Consider the following 11,181-nt stretch of genomic DNA (forward strand, 5'->3'; position numbering starts at 1 on the left):
AGGAGCGTCATCTGAGCTGAGGATTCCGTAGAGGTAGGCCTATTCCCAGAGCCATTGACTCTTGAATCAAAAACCCCTAGAGATCATGACATGGAAGACCAGGAATCTGAAATTGGGGCAGTGAATGGTTTTGTGTACCAGACAATCTGGTCTAAGTGAAGGATTTGGACGTGTCGGACGGACATCGCATAGTCCATAGTAATTAATTAATACTAGGAACCATTAAGTCCCCTTACTGTGACATTCCAAGTCTATCCCTGGAAGTATATTGTTAACCATTGTGCGGATTTTGGGGATACGACATGCCTTAAAAATTCTGATGACGCATGCTCCATGGGCGCAGTCAGTGTGTCAGCCTGTCTCTTGGGCAGCTTCCAGAATTCGAGTTACTAATAATGACACATCTGTCTGAATACTGGATCTCGAAATCCATGAATGGCTCATTGACCAACTCGGGATCAACTGTTGGCCCGCCAAATGGCACCCATCCATGTGGCTCGTATGACATGGCGGTTGTGTGACAAAGCAGAGTCTTTCTGTACTCTTCAAAAGTTTCTCTACATTTGAGGTAGGTAGCAATTATGTAGCTGAGTCTGGTGCACAAGAAGATACTGTCCGGAGTAAACCAGTGTACGGACAGAGCGTGGGTTCTACGGTGGGGCGATCCATCCATCTGTGCTCTCAGAGATCAGTAATATGCAACTTGGAGCTTTCGTGTATTCTACCAGACAAGTTGATTTTTGATATGGAATTGAGTGAGAAGTCACTTGGCAACCATTGTCCATATGAAATTCATATGAAGACTCAATTTGAAGCTGAACTGTGAAGGACATCCAGGTGCAGTGACACAAAGAACAATATAAAACCTTACACCTGATAATTTCTTGCAAGAAATCTTTGAGAGAGAGAGATAAAAGAACTCAATCATACTGAATTCACAGTGAAATCTGGTTAGAGTGCCATTTTAACAAGCTTCAGAGAGCATGAGATCAACTCAATAGCATCAAAGCAAAGGTATCTGAGGTAGCTGCTACAGTCATAAGCTCTACACAGGTATGATTCCCTGCTATACGCGTGTTCTTTGCACATCCTTTACACGTAGTTACCAAAAGGAAAACGGGACTGTAGCAATAAAATAGTGGACGAAGCAATGGTTTATCTGGAAGATATAATCACGTGATATATCGGACAGGAACCATGGAAGTGGGCTAAATGGACGGGTAGTCCGCAGAGGCCTCCATGGGTGACTGAGAAGTGGTTCCGCGGGAAAGCCTATCAGAAACCTAGGTTGACGACGGGCGTCTTCTCGGCCTATTATTGGACACTCTATGTGACTCGATGGAGGGAGAGGTAACTAACAAACGATGTTGGGCACTTACTAACATGGGTGGGAGAGGGGAACGTTCACAACATGATTTGTGAGGATGGTAAAACCCAACAAGTGATGTGGCTGGGAACTTCTTGAACTTGGAAGTGGAAATCGTGTTGCCTCTTATGGAGCAATGAGCGATGAGTATTAAAATTTTTTTTTATGCCATTGTTTTATTCAACCTTCGTTTCGTCTATTGCTGTCGGCAGGACGGTATCATCCACACTAATGACGGGCATTTAACCTTGGAAGCGTTCCATCATACCTGACTGAGGTTGGCGACGGACATGATTTTGAGTTGGTGGTGTGGAGTTGATGCGTTGGCAAGCACGAAAAGTATGAAATCTGGGCAATGGTGGGACTAGCCAATTGCCTTGTGGGGTTGGGATTTCGTTGTCCAGGGGACCAGTAAAGCCGCTAAACTTTAACTGTAGGCTTCTCATGGAAAATTGAAGGTTGTTGTGGCTGGAGCGTGCTACTTGTATTGTTGCATCGGTGGGGGTGATGGGATATTGATGATTTGCTTGAGAACGTTCGAAATCAAACACCGCACAGACAACGCCTGGGAAATTTTGAAACATTGCTATTGATAATAAATATAGAGTCAGCAGCATTCATTAGTCACCTAGTTGTCAGTCAAGATGATGCTGTTGTCACCAGCATTTTTGTAGAGTTGATTAAGGGTGGTTGATGCCCCCCCCCAACCCATCAATCCTTTGCACCACACACACACGTATGCAAGAGAAGGCATCGCGCAGTTGTGTTTCGGGAGAACTAATTGATCTGACAGGCCGATTGACTCTTGCAGCTAATATATATGCATGCAATCCGAATTTCACAAAGAGATGTGCCCTTGTTTCATGACTGTCAGGTGCAAGACAGATGTCAGCAAGAGAGCCAAACAGTGAAATTGAGATCCAAAGCAGATTTATCGACAACTGCGTCATCAAATGACATCAACTGGTTTTGCCAGGACGCGTTGGACACAACTTGGGAAAGTTCTCGGGTTGGGCATGAAGTAGATTTGGCTACCCGCTTGGTTGGATGGTCTCCTCTGTAACCTGTCCACTTGTGATATACCAACGAGCACGGTCAAGCTCTAAATTACCAGGCGTCTACTCCGCATTCTCCGTGGAGGCAATCCGTAAGCAAGTCTTGGGCTGTCCAGGTAAACTTGTGAAGGAAGCAGAACCTCGGTATGCTTGAGTGTCTCTCTACCTGGCTGTCTGCGGATAAAGTCGAGTGAAAGGACGAAGAGAAAGAGGCTGGGGATAACGCCCTTGTTGTGTTGGTGTGCTCCAGTCTTTTCTCATCATCGCCCGCGCCAAGCGATTGTCAGCCTCTTCCTTTTTCTCATCCCTCGTTAACTATTTAATTATTTTACGGCAGGATTGTGTAGTGACTGCGTAGGCTGTAGCCAACCTGCTCCGAACAGAGCTACAAACCTCAACCTCCACCTCCTCCTCCTCTCTCTCTCTTGCTATTCTGTTGTATTCTTGTATTCATGTTTTCTTGTTTACTTGTTTAGTAACCTTTCATCATACACACATTTATTGTCTCTGGAAGGGGGAATTGTCTCAGGTGCATTTGAAGTGTTTTTCTGCCGGAGCAGACAGACAAACGTCGTTTGTTTGTCAGGCTCCTCTTAGGGTGAGCGACGCACCAACACATAGACTAACATCCAACCTATCAACCTCTCCTCACCCACTTCAACCACTTCAACCACTTTCAACAAACCCCGCTCGCATTTCTGGGGCACCATCGACAGCTGCCAACAGCTGTTGCTCTTGCTGCGGGTCTGTAATTATCTTCAACGGCTAGTTACTGGCTTGCTTAGATGCTTCAACGGCTCTCGACATCATCAACTTGCAGCTGGAGAAGGAAGACAATCTCTGTGACTTCTCCCTCATCCATCCTTGTTCGACTCACATTTAAATTTTACTACACGGCCCCCTCTGCCTAGATCTTGATCCCTTGACCTCACATACCTCCCATATGCCCCTTCTGAGCATGCCATTCCTCGGCTAGCCCTTTTCATGATGGGTGTTAACACCCGCAAACCAATGCTTCCAGCTCCCACCGACTCTTCATTTCTCGATACGACAGGAGGCAGTGCGACTGGTACAGACCTTGCAACAGATCTTTCTCGACGGACCGATAAAACATCATACTCAATCCCGGATGACGGCAGTCCTATTACCATCTCCACGCGCCGTCGATCTCAAAACCGAGACCGGGACGAATCCAAACTTTCCCGAACCTCCCACCAGTCTCAAACCTCTCTTCTAATCGAGTACTTTGAAGGTGGGAAGAAAGGTGGGAGTCTAAATTCTCGACCCAGTGTCAGAGTGAAAGTGACCCCTTCCGCCGCTCGCAAAATCAGAGACCAGAACGACCACATCCAGATTAGTGAGTCAAGCGGAGGAAGAAATCCATCATACACGAGGCGCATTTCCCTGGGGACTCCAACTCCAACTCGAACGAAGGAGATTACTGAGTGTGCTGCGGACGACCTAAGCATCAGTTCAATTGGATCCTTAGCGGAAGATCCTGGCACTGTTCGCCGTCCTCCATTCGAGATTGAGTTCTCGAGGGACAGTGAACTATCGGCTAGGTATATCCAACCAACGTCTGATATTTCCTCCATGCCCCCGGATAGCATGCTGGAAGGCTTAACTACCATACCTCAAGCTCGTCGTCAACGAAGCCATAGTGTAAGCGGAGATGAGGTCCATGAACATCCCCGGTCCTCGGAGATGTTGAAAACCCCCTCGAGGAGGAGAAGCCGCAGTTTAAGCAGGGAAAGGATTGCACATAAAGCGGCAGAGAAACTTACTGCCGTTCCACGAGATGTCACTCGCACCAAAGGCAGACACAAGGAAAAGAATCGGAGTCGAAGTGTGAGCAAAGAAATATCAGAAACCGACAGGAAGTTTTCACATCGACGTTCAGGCAAGCATCGAGACAAAGACTTGGCTAGTGCAGAGTCAAGCATTTTGAGCAACTCCGCACGTTCTCCTCAGTTTAAATCTGGAGACCAATATTCCTTTCGCTCCGGAACATCAAAATCCTCCATCAATAACCCTCGGTTACTGGAAACTGTTGAGGATGCTATTCGACGACTTATCTTACCGGAACTCAAGGAATTGAAAAAGGATCAGAAGGTCCGTGCAAATAGAAACCAATTTGACTATGATACAAATGCCTCTCTCGGTTCGGGAAGCATCGTTTCTAGGGATGAGCTAGGGCGACGTTTGTCTAAACATGCGAGTGCTCCTGATGTTACTAAACCACGTGTGGTAGTCAGCAGTGACAGCAAAGAAACTCCAGTAGTCATTTCAGAAGGATATTCGGGGAGATCCAAGGAATGCAGATGGGAGAAACCACGCGAATCCCAGTATGTCAAGTCGTACACGAGGGGGTTATCAGAGGACTCATACGTATCGGATGAAACCATCCAGCGGAAGAAATCCAAAGGACTCCGCGACGCTGAGGCTGCAGCAATCGTCGGTACAGCCCTGACCACCGCTGCTCTCAAACACCATGACTCGAAATCTAGTCTAGACAAACGGGAACGTAGGAAGAAACGCAACAAGAGTCGAAGTCGAAGTGGAAGCGTCAATGAAACCGAACTGATGTTTCAAAAGCATGGAGTCCCCCCAATGCCTCTACGTAGCGAGATTGATTCCGAATTGACAAGGGAATCGATATTATCCCAGCAGACAACCGGTACTGAAACTCCTGCATGCAGTGAGTTAGCACGCAGAACGCCACACGAAATTGAGTCACCTGTCCCTCAAACACCAACACGAACCCTACGCGGAATGGTGACTGGTTCAAAATCTAATGGGATCTTATCAGCGAAAACTTTCAGTCCCCACAGTCAGTCAAAAAGCACAGAAGTTGACGAGGATTTAACGCCAACCAAGGAAGAAACACGACTTACGGACTATGCGTTTATAAAACCCTTTCACGGACCCCCGGACGAATACACCGCACGTGCTCTTAGCCCAATCCAGAGCGTCGCAAGCTACAGGGAACGGGACTCGGATAGTGGAAAGGAAACGGGTCAACGAGCTGATAGGTCTGGATCAGTAAGTAGGGACATTCCCGAACCAGGTCACAGGCTATCAATCGATTCTCTGTCGTCTGCCCCAAGCACGAATTTGGCTAGATCAACCCGTCCAGCTGACTACGAAGAAAAGAGAGAGGCATTTCTAGCTCAAAAGGACGAGTCTGGGGTGAATATTGGCTACGAAGGAACCCCGCGAACGTCGAAATATGAACCCTGGACAAAGAGCCAGCTCGACGAAAGTGATGAATATAGGCATTCTCTGGGCCAGGATAGTTTGGATGACTTCCGGGATGATAGTTTTGTTGATGATCCGTTTACTCCAGGGCAACAGGTTGCACAAGGAGCTGCTGCAAATGTTCAGTATGTTCACACACCTGTTATGGTTGAGTCTGCCGTAGCCTCACTCCATGATCCATCTGTGGTGGACATTCACTCCACCAAATCTGGTAGGAACTCAGCTGTTGGATCGCCCAGTCAACACCGAAGTGTGAGCCCTGGGTCTATTAACGGAGCGCAGCGAGGTCTGATAGAAGTCGGTCCCGGCAGCCCATTAAAGCAACGACAGAATGTATCGAGCCCCGAAGAGAAATCATTCCAAAAGCGGATGGGGGCGACGTCACCACCTCAGAGTGTGGGGGATTCTTCTGAAGACCGACCACATATGGGAATAACTGGTTTACCAGGAGCGGGAAGCCCCATTCCAGAAATTGGCCATATTCCTGATTCAGAGTCGGAGATAAACACAAACCCCTCAATAATTCAGGGCCCTATTGGTGGGATCCCGAAAGAAGATAGAGATCATTGGCCATACGATGCTACGCCTCCTCGGTCTAAAGGCAATGAAATCCACGAGCCTCATCAGATCCTGGGAGACACGACAAGCCCCATCCAAGGAACAGGTCTAGTTTCCTCATATAGCAACACCAATTTTAATGAGCCCTTCTACGGAGCTGATCATGGAAATGGTTATCCTGATAGCAAGGCTAAACATGGACAAAAAAGAGACGTTTATCCAGACCATTTATTAACTCCTCCAGGAATCAAGGATGAGGGTTATATCTCTGGTGCAAATCCTCGATCGCCCAGCCTCGCCACACCTGAACCCAGAGGTAAGGTATTTGAAGAATTTAATAATGGGATGCCGGGACTTACCAATTTGGACCATGATGACCCGTTAGCGGATACGCACAAACGTTACTTGAGCGGTTACTCTCATGGCATGCCATCCCCTCTTTACGATAGCTCGACTGGCCATGGAATCGATAGGATTCAGTCGAAGGATATTGTCGCGCTTATGGACCATGTACGCATCTCCTTCTACGCTCACCCCCACTTTTTTTTCTTTTGGCAAGTATGCAATTCTGATGCTAACATTTTGTCTAGCTTACTGTTCGTGATGCGCAAAGAAATGCTCGAGATACCGAAATACTCGTCACTCTTGTTCGAAGTGCGGCAGAAATGCGTAATTCCTTCGAGGACATGAAAAAATTCATCGCCCAACAAGATGAAATGCTAATGGATACGAACGAGAAACAACATGATCGTACCCAAAAAATTGTTGGTGGGCCTCGGCCTCAACCCCTGGGCACTCCGCGGACCCCTCGACGTACTGCAACAGATGAAGAGGAAGATATGCGATCAAAAAGGAAAAATGTTTTCAAACGGGCCTTGAAAGGTCTGAGCCTGAAAAGCTCCAACGATCTTACTAGAGTCGAGGACATGCTTGTGCACCTGCTTCTTGAAGTTGAGGCTTTGAGAGCTGCCCAGGAAGGCCGGGCACCAGGAACTGGACCTGTTAGCTCGAGCGAGAATATTCGCGAACCTGGCCAAGATGGATATGAGCCCGAGGGCCAAGCTGGCACGTCATCAACTGGCGGCGACCAGTCAGGTTTCTCAAATTCTCCTCGTTTAACTGGGGATATGAAAGCCGCGAGCACACGCCGCGGATCCGAGCACCGGATCAGTCCAGTTCTTGAAGGCGATGAGGATTTGGAACCGCTAACATCACAAGAGCAAGATTTACTTAATCAACAAAATGCTGTTGAGGCCCAGCTAACAGGACGCCACAGACGAGGTGGCTCCGTCCCACTGGGGACTCCTCCGCGAGTTCATCTTGCATCCGGCGCCTTAAGCACAGATACAACCCCTAAAATGTCCGACGGAAAGTCTCGAAAACACAAATCAAGTAGTTCATCATTTTTCCCTAAAATTTCCCGGTGGTCGAAAACAACAGCTTCTTCTATGGGCGAAAACATCCGCAATAGCATCCAAACCAGTCGAAAAGACAGACAATCTTCGGAGCTATCGCGATCCGGTTCTGATTTGGGACATGACGGATATAATACTGGTGAATATTACGATCACCACGGCGATGATAGGTTGCGCTCCAATACGAGCTTGGAACAGAGACAAGAAAACCGTCCTCCGTCTCCTCTAGTTCCATCGCAACTTTCGGAACATCCGAAGTATCGGGCACATAGGGATAGTTTGAATTTACAACACCCTCAGCCACGTCAGGGACCTACAGGCCGCTATCAATCTCAGCTAGAATCGCAAGCGCAAACATTCGTACCTCCAATTGCCCAGAATTCTGAAGCTTGGGCATCCACCCAGAGCCTGGGTCGAATGACTCCCAATCCAAACGTGCCTGGTTCGGACGGTGGATATTCCGATCTATCAACGACTTCTGCGAAACGAAACGCACCCCCCCGCCCGCCTAAGATTAGAGACGATGGTCCCTTGATTCCTCAAAGACCGCCTAAAGTGAGCGGGGATGGTCAACTCACCTATGCAGAACGCATGGCCTCCCGTGGTTCACACCCCTCAAATTATGATGGTGTACGTCTAATCCGTTCTTGATACTTTCCCACGATTTGCAATGTTGATTAGCTAATCACCAATTTCTTGATATAACTAGACAAATGAATCCCCAATTAGGTCCTCCCCGAAAAATAAAACTCCGCAACGAAAGCCCACTGGGCCCCGCCCTATTACCAGCTCCGGCTCCGGCTCAGGATACCCCAAGAGACCGCAATATCGAGGGAGCCCGCAACAAGTAGACGACGATAACCCTTAAACAGCTTGACCCTATATCTCGATACCCTGTTGCCCTGCTTGATTTCTCTGTTATTTTGTTTTTCTCAATCTTTATTTACAGGTTAACCTCCTGAAGCGTTCGTTATTCTTTAAGTCTGGTTTTTGTCCTTCAAATTCTTTTTAAAAGGGAATAAAGGGCGTGGGAAGGTGTTCATGTGATGTTTGCCCCCCTTTTAATCTGCTCTGTTGTGCTTTATATGAATGATGGCGCTGAAATAGCCTCTCGTCATCTTACTCTTGATATTCACCATGTATCCTTTCCTTTTCTTCTTGTCGTGTTTTAAGTAAGCAGATCTTTTACCATCCCACTCCAAAATGTTCTGGCGCATATCGTACAGAGCTCAATGTGAAATTATTTTCTACTCTCTTTGTTTTCCTTCCGGCTCTTTATTACGCCCAGCCATCTATTTTCTTGACTTTTTATTTGCTGGAAAAGCTTTCATAAACCGAACCTTGAAAATGGCTAGGAGAAATGGGGAAATAAAAAATTCTTTTTCTCTCCTTTTATCTGTGGGCGATATTGAAAATTGGAAGAAAACGAGGTTGCAAATGCAAAGCCATTAAATTCAGGGTGCCACAAATCTTAAGAACAAATCGAAACAGAAGCGGGATGTGTTTGCAACTCTCAATTATGATTTTTGTTCTAGATATAGATAGAGTTGCAGGTATAGGGAATGGTTCTCCCCTAGGCCTTCAAGATGGACAATGTACCAAGTAATGACAAGGCTCATACCAATTATATGCATTTCGTACATGGAGGGACTTAAAAGTAATTGCTTGGATTGATCAGATGGTCTCCATATTGTGCTGCCATTTTCTGTGGGATGATGGTAGTGAGGGCTAAATCCCCTTTTATTGTACAGAAGGTAGAGAACAAGCACATCATTAACTTGATTCCTTTAATTGTGATACTGCATTTTACTAATTTCCACCTCTGTCCTAAAAAACTCATCTCAACGAATGATTTCAATTGGCTTTCATGTAATTTCTTCTCGTATCAAGAAGCTTTTGAAAGATTGACTGGTGGGTGACACCATGCCACAGCGAATCCCCCATGGTCGATCAGCATCAAATACACCCAAGGTATTATTATATATGTTGTTAGTATCTGCAAAAAAAAAAAAAAAAAAAAACCCATTGATCCTTTTCATTTTCAAGACCTGGGCTCCATTTTTCTCTGAATTTGGCGCATGAACGCCTTGCGGATGTGATCTCAAAATGTGTTATTTGCTCCTTGACTGACCGGAGTTCTTTCCCTCTTGCTTTCCTGTGCACAAATAGGAACTGCTCAAGCAATGGCTAAAGACGTCAAATAGAATGAGACAAAGGAAAGAAACATTTACTCGTTTGCTTGAAAATCAGCTGAAATTAGGGAGTAGCCTATCGAAAAAAGTGGCGTTTAATTCGACTCTGGTAAAATGTGGGGTTTACACGGCTGCGGAGTCCAGAGGATGGATAACATCGGGGGAACGAATGAAGAGAGAAGAATAGGAAGACTTTCAACATAAACCGAGCCAAACTGGGGATTTTCTCCATTTGTCTCTCCTTTTTGCTTTTCCATTCTTAGAATACCTCGACGCAACTTAAGGATCATCCCGGTGCTCAGAAAATAGGGCTATTCGCAACCGATGAGACTAGAGAGTGAAAAGCGTTAGTGACAGTTGGATTCTGATGGAGCTAGTTGCCAGTAATGATATCACTTACAATAGGTAGCTTCGGAATAACGACGCCCAGAACTGCCATGAAGTTTATTATAAAGTAGGTCAGGTCGTAGTGGGTATAGTGAGTACTGAGTAAGAAGAGAACAATTGGAACACAGAGCAGAAACTTCTTCGCTGGTGTGTACTGGTCTCCGTTGTCAATTTGCTCCCACATATTTAGGTTGTCATATGCTCCAGCATTGAATTCAAAAGGTACCCCTCGAACCCAGTGAAACATCAGAAACGAGCCAAACATATAACTAATATTTGTGAGGGTCCATGAAGTCTCTTGCGATACGCCTGGAATGATGTCGTAAAAGATCTTGAGAGCAATGATTAATACAAAATGGATCGTCCATGCACCTAAGAATCAGGTTTTTTGAGTTAGCTTGCGTCTGTTCGCAACACAATAGATTGAGCATGTGGCTCATGAGCCTTGGGGTTTCACGAATGAGGAATCCCTGTTACGCAGAGATAAAAAAGGAGTAATTCTCTAACCTTTTGCGTTAACCCAGTTTGCATTCAGGTTGGGTAGGGCAGCTTGATCACTTGTATGCTCTATCGATTCCGGAGGTTCTTGATAGATGATACTACTTGAGCGCCTCCTTCGCCCAGTCGTGGTCTGACTCATAGCGAAATCTGGAGAAAGGGTTGCTGCGGTTTTAGGACCCGTGTCGAGATCGGGGGGAAAGGAAACAGTCCGAGGAATCAGAAGGGAAGACAGTTTGGCGGTATTGATCTGAACTGTTTGCAAAAATAGGAGTTAAATGTGGTGTGTGAGGAGACGTTCTAGGGAGAGGGAAGAGCTTCGTTGTCTCGATTTGTTCTTAGTCCTGCTAACAACTGTTGCCTTGGGGAATGTCGAAGACCTGGGCTCAAATGTCGGGCAAGTAATGCGGCGGGGTATATAACTTGTAAACTGAGAACTGAGAAAGTATTTG

The 11,181-nt window shown here is 46.4% G+C and overlaps 3 protein-coding genes across 3 annotated transcripts; 1 reads left to right on the forward strand and 2 right to left on the reverse strand.

Annotated features, from left to right (window-relative positions):
- Positions 1–1,608: 1,608 nt before the first annotated feature.
- On the reverse strand, positions 1,609–1,950 carry PADG_01512 (uncharacterized protein; the record flags this gene model as incomplete). The annotated part of the gene is made up of 1 exon (XM_010759183.1): positions 1,609–1,950. The coding sequence occupies one exon, from the start codon at positions 1,948–1,950 to the stop codon at positions 1,609–1,611; it is 342 nt and encodes a 113-aa protein (XP_010757485.1).
- A 1,458-nt stretch (positions 1,951–3,408) lies between these two features.
- Positions 3,409–8,520, forward strand: PADG_01513 (uncharacterized protein; the record flags this gene model as incomplete). The annotated part of the gene is made up of 3 exons (XM_010758639.1): positions 3,409–6,747; positions 6,828–8,282; positions 8,362–8,520. 3 exons carry the CDS (start codon positions 3,409–3,411, stop codon positions 8,518–8,520), a joined length of 4,953 nt encoding a protein of 1,650 aa, XP_010756941.1.
- A 1,603-nt stretch (positions 8,521–10,123) lies between these two features.
- PADG_01514 (uncharacterized protein) lies at positions 10,124–10,871 on the reverse strand (the record flags this gene model as incomplete). The annotated part of the gene is made up of 3 exons (XM_010758640.1): positions 10,124–10,174; positions 10,245–10,603; positions 10,739–10,871. The coding sequence occupies 3 exons, from the start codon at positions 10,869–10,871 to the stop codon at positions 10,124–10,126; spliced, it is 543 nt and encodes a 180-aa protein (XP_010756942.1).
- Positions 10,872–11,181: the final 310 nt, after the last annotated feature.

Source organism: Paracoccidioides brasiliensis (assembly GCF_000150735.1).
Source record: "Paracoccidioides brasiliensis Pb18 unplaced genomic scaffold supercont2.2, whole genome shotgun sequence".
Classification (NCBI taxonomy): domain Eukaryota; kingdom Fungi; phylum Ascomycota; class Eurotiomycetes; order Onygenales; family Ajellomycetaceae; genus Paracoccidioides; species Paracoccidioides brasiliensis.